At 51.5% G+C, this 4,196-nt stretch overlaps 1 protein-coding gene across 1 annotated transcript; it reads left to right on the forward strand.

The window, feature by feature from the left end:
- Window positions 1-612: 612 nt before the first annotated feature.
- Window positions 613-3,408, forward strand: LOC109763450 (GDSL esterase/lipase At5g45910). The gene is made up of 4 exons (XM_020322298.4): window positions 613-1,137; window positions 1,231-1,586; window positions 1,703-1,976; window positions 2,972-3,408. The coding sequence occupies exons 1-4, from the start codon at window positions 891-893 to the stop codon at window positions 3,187-3,189; spliced, it is 1,095 nt and encodes a 364-aa protein (XP_020177887.1). The 5' UTR covers window positions 613-890; the 3' UTR covers window positions 3,190-3,408.
- Window positions 3,409-4,196: the final 788 nt, after the last annotated feature.

Below are 4,196 nucleotides of genomic sequence, written 5' to 3' on the forward strand. Positions count from 1 at the left end.
CGAAGCGACGTTTGTTGACCACTAGCGTGCAACCACTGCTGTTGTTGAATGGTGCTATTAAGCCTCACCTAATCGCCCAATTTAGCGTCGAACTATGTGCGATGAAGGCATAAAAATGAAATCATGTATCTGAAAGTGAAACGTGTGCGATAACTAATATATCGGGCACGATTTAGAAAAGAGAGCCGCGTGCGGTATCGGTTGCATAATTCGATCATCCAACGGGCATGGGAGCTCATACTAAAGCACACGAGAAGAGAAGGAGGACAATAGGGCGGGACAGATCGAAATAAATGGACGCATGACATGGACAACAATGTCTCCCGTTACAACACACGGACATTTGTGCACACGGACATTTGTGCTAGTTGAAATTAACAAATTTAATGTGTTTAGCATCAAAGTTCGTTCGTTGCCCTTAGCCACTGAGTAACCCAAGTCCTAAAATGTCTTTCTTTCGCTGCTGGGGCCTAAAATATCTAGTTACAAGTAGCTCTCACCTGTCAAGCATCCCAGTCGACCAATCAACACAAAAATTAAAGGCGCTGTACCCATCAGCAAAGCGACTAGCAGCAGATAAAAAGAGACCAAAAGAGTCTAAAACGCTTTACGTATCACGCAATATCGCAAAGATGCGTACGTGAGTGACAGACTGCTGCGCTGCAGCAGGGCCGGCGTCGTCAGTGAAGGGACGAATATGGCTGGAAGCTGCAGCACGCCGCCCCCAGCAGCAGCAGCAGCAGTCCACCGGGGAAGGCGACGTCCTAACGGCCGCCCGAGCCCGCCTATAAATCCCAACGGATCTGCCCAAAGTAACCACACACACCAACAATCGTCGTCTCGTGCGACCCCGACACGTGCGTTGCTGGTAGTTACAGTGATAGTGAGCCATGGCGACGATGAGGGCCGCCGCCGCGCTGCTTGGCGCCGTGGTGCTGCTGTGCGCGCTCCGTCACGGCGGGGCGCAGCGGTACGAGGCCATCTACAGCTTCGGCGACTCCATCTCCGACACCGGCAACCTCTGCGTCGGCGGCTGCCCGTCGTGGCTCACCACCGGGCAGTCGCCCTATGGGGAGACCTTCTTCAAGCGCCCCACCGGCCGCTGCTCCGACGGCCGCGTCATCGTCGACTTCCTTGGTACCTGCCTACCACCCAGTCTACGTAAACTGTAAAGATGGTGGCCGCAATGATGGTGAACGTGACAAAGTTGGTGTATATGTGTGTGTGCAGCCGAGCACTTTGGGCTGCCGCTGCTGCCGGCGTCCAAGGCCGGCGGCGACTTCAAGAAGGGCGCCAACATGGCGATCATCGGCGCCACCACCATGGACTTCGGCTTCTTCCAGTCCATCGGCCTCAGCGACAAGATCTGGAACAACGGGCCCCTGGACACCCAGATCCAGTGGTTCCGGAAGCTCCTCCCGTCCGCCTGCGGTAAGGACTGCAAGAGGCATCTCTCCAAGTCCCTGTTCGTGGTGGGCGAGTTCGGCGGCAACGACTACAACGCGGCGCTCTTCTCCGGCCGGACCATGGCCGACGTGAGGGGCTACGTGCCGCGGGTCGTCAGCCACATCGTCCGTGGCCTCGAGGTAACCTACCCCCTACTTTGTCCACCACCTCACTCACTAATCTCACCGGCTCCTCTCAGGTAGGTGGCTGATGTGATCATCTGACACTGTGTTAATTTGTACGTATTTTTGTGCAGAACATGATCAGACTAGGCGCGATGGACGTGGTGGTGCCGGGGGTGCTCCCCATCGGGTGCTTCCCGATCTACCTGACCCTCTACGGCACCTCCAACGCCGGCGACTACGACGGCGACGGGTGCCTCAAGAGCTACAACGAGCTCTCCGCCCACCACAACTCGCTGCTCCGGCGGAGCCTCGCCAACCTCCAGAGGACCTACCCCCACACCAGGATCATGTACGCCGACTTCTACGCGCAGGTCATCCAGATGATCCGGGCCCCTCAGAATTTCGGTAAGTTGACACAGTTTCGTCATCAAAACTTTACAAGTTACATCTATCTATATCAAGCATACATACGTACATCTTCTTATGTTTAAAATCTTGCTCCCACACGGTGCATTCTTGTACTACATGTGGAGTAGGAATATCCATCCTTGTGTAAAGTCGTTGTGCCCATCCAAACATCCCTGTCCGGAGCAGCAAGGCAACACATGTGAAGTAGGAATCGAGCTGCCGTGACAGAGTTGAAGTTTCGGTGATCACGACACGCACGTTCATTCAGTAGGTGTAGACAGGTAGCTAGGGCACACGGGGGCCATGCACGCACACGCACGGCTCATAGCCTAGCTACCTAGCTACTCCGCGGGAGACGTACATTTATCCAAAGTTGAGTCACAGTCCAGCTTTCTTTGACGTAGAGAAAAGCTAGCTCCAAGGTGCATGCACAATAAGCTTTGGAAGATATGGTCTCCTGGATTCTTAGCCCACCGGCGACTCATTCGGCTAATTAGTGGTCGAATTATATATGCTCTCTCTTGGGACCATGACCCCTGTCTCTGTCCTGTCCATATAATTTGGGAATCAATACCCATCTAACCAGTTGGCATGCATGCATGCCCATCTAGCTAACGCATGCATGATCCAATTATTATGAAATGAGGGCGTGACAGTGTGCGTATAGTATAGTATATAACACTGATGCTAAAGCACTGTACATGCATGTGACGAGCTCGTCTTTCCAGGTATAACGGCGTATAATTTGACAGAGAGATGCTCCGGAAAGTCATGTTCACGAAACTAATAATGCTAGCATGCCCATGTTCATGATACTGTGCACGATCTCATCCATCACGTACTATAATCGTCTCCTCATGGTCATCACTCATCAGTACGTTACAAAGCGGTCTGGATCACGCACCAGGACGCATACTGATTGGCAGTAGTAGTAAAATGAAGGACAAGCAGGATGGGCTAATAGAAATGGCTTTGGTGTGTGTGGTTTTCAGGCCTCAAGTACGGGCTGAAGGTGTGCTGCGGAGCCGGCGGGCAGGGCAAGTACAACTACAACAATAAGGCGAGGTGCGGCATGGCCGGGGCGAGCGCCTGCTCCGACCCGCAGAACTACCTCATCTGGGACGGCATCCACCTCACGGAGGCGGCGTACCGTTCCATCGCCAACGGGTGGCTCAAGGGCCCCTACTGCAGCCCCCGCATCCTGCACTGATCATTCTTTCTTATCGATTCCTTGTTTTATTTATTATTTATTTTATTGACTTGGTGCGTTTTCTGATCAAGTGTGGTGGGATCGATGGATGCGTCATGCGTGTGCGGATGTGACAGCTAATATATATGATGGATGTTCATGGGGTAATTAATTAATTATTAGGTTGTGTCCGGAGAATGAATGAATAAAACTATATACTAGATGTGTTGTTTGGGGTTATTGTTTGACTGTAAACTGAGGAAATGGCTTCGAGCCCCCCCCTGATTAACCGAACTGAGGAAATGAATCAAACGAGGTCATCATTTCCCTGCTATGTTTCGTAAGTTCCGCTTGAGCTTGATTTTGGTAACTGATTCCGCATTAAGCCATTTGCTATGAGGTTTGCCGTCAATTTCCTTCACCCGCCATGTTCGTCGTCTGGCATGCATATGCGAACCAATCTGTGGTTGGACCGTTAGAAGAAGAGTGGTATCCCCGGCATATCAGAGTCAAAGTTCTAGACTTGACATTGGTGCTTGCATTTTTATGAATTTATTTCAGGCCTTTTGACGATGTGCTTTTGGTGGGAGGAGATTTTTCTGTCGACTACGAAGACGTCTGTGACGACTTTGTCCATCTCAAGATGACGTGTCAGCTCGGTCTCTCGAAGGTGCTATATAATAGGGGTAGGGTGTACGTGTGTGCGTTCATAAAGGTAAGTGTACATGCGTATGTATGAGCATCTATGTCTATACTGTGTTTAAAAAGTCAGGCATGCGTATCTTGGTGGCGGTCATTCCTGATCTTGGATTGTTGACGTGGACAAGTGACCTCCACGAAAAGTTTTCTTGCAAAGGCCGGTTTCCCGCGGAATACTTTGAAAATTTTGAAGTTAATAGCCTAGGTGCTCAGAGGACCAGACCAGGCTCTGGTCCAGCTGGTCAAGGGTGAAGATGAGGCCAGGGGTGCTAATGTGCCCTCGGACACCGAGGATTAGGAGCTCGGCTCAAGCCTTTTTCTCCTGAAGA

This window comes from Aegilops tauschii, chromosome 1, assembly GCF_002575655.3.
Source record: "Aegilops tauschii subsp. strangulata cultivar AL8/78 chromosome 1, Aet v6.0, whole genome shotgun sequence".
Classification (NCBI taxonomy): Eukaryota; Viridiplantae; Streptophyta; class Magnoliopsida; order Poales; family Poaceae; genus Aegilops; species Aegilops tauschii.

Coding starts and splice junctions, on each gene's coding strand:
- LOC109763450 (XM_020322298.4), top strand. CDS start 891: ATGGCGACGATGAGGGCCGCCGCCGCGCTGCTTGGCGCCGTGGTGCTG. Junction 1,138..1,230: donor CGTCATCGTCGACTTCCTTG/GTACCTGCCTAC, acceptor GTGTGTGTGCAG/CCGAGCACTTTGGGCTGCCG. Junction 1,587..1,702: donor ACATCGTCCGTGGCCTCGAG/GTAACCTACCCC, acceptor ATTTTTGTGCAG/AACATGATCAGACTAGGCGC.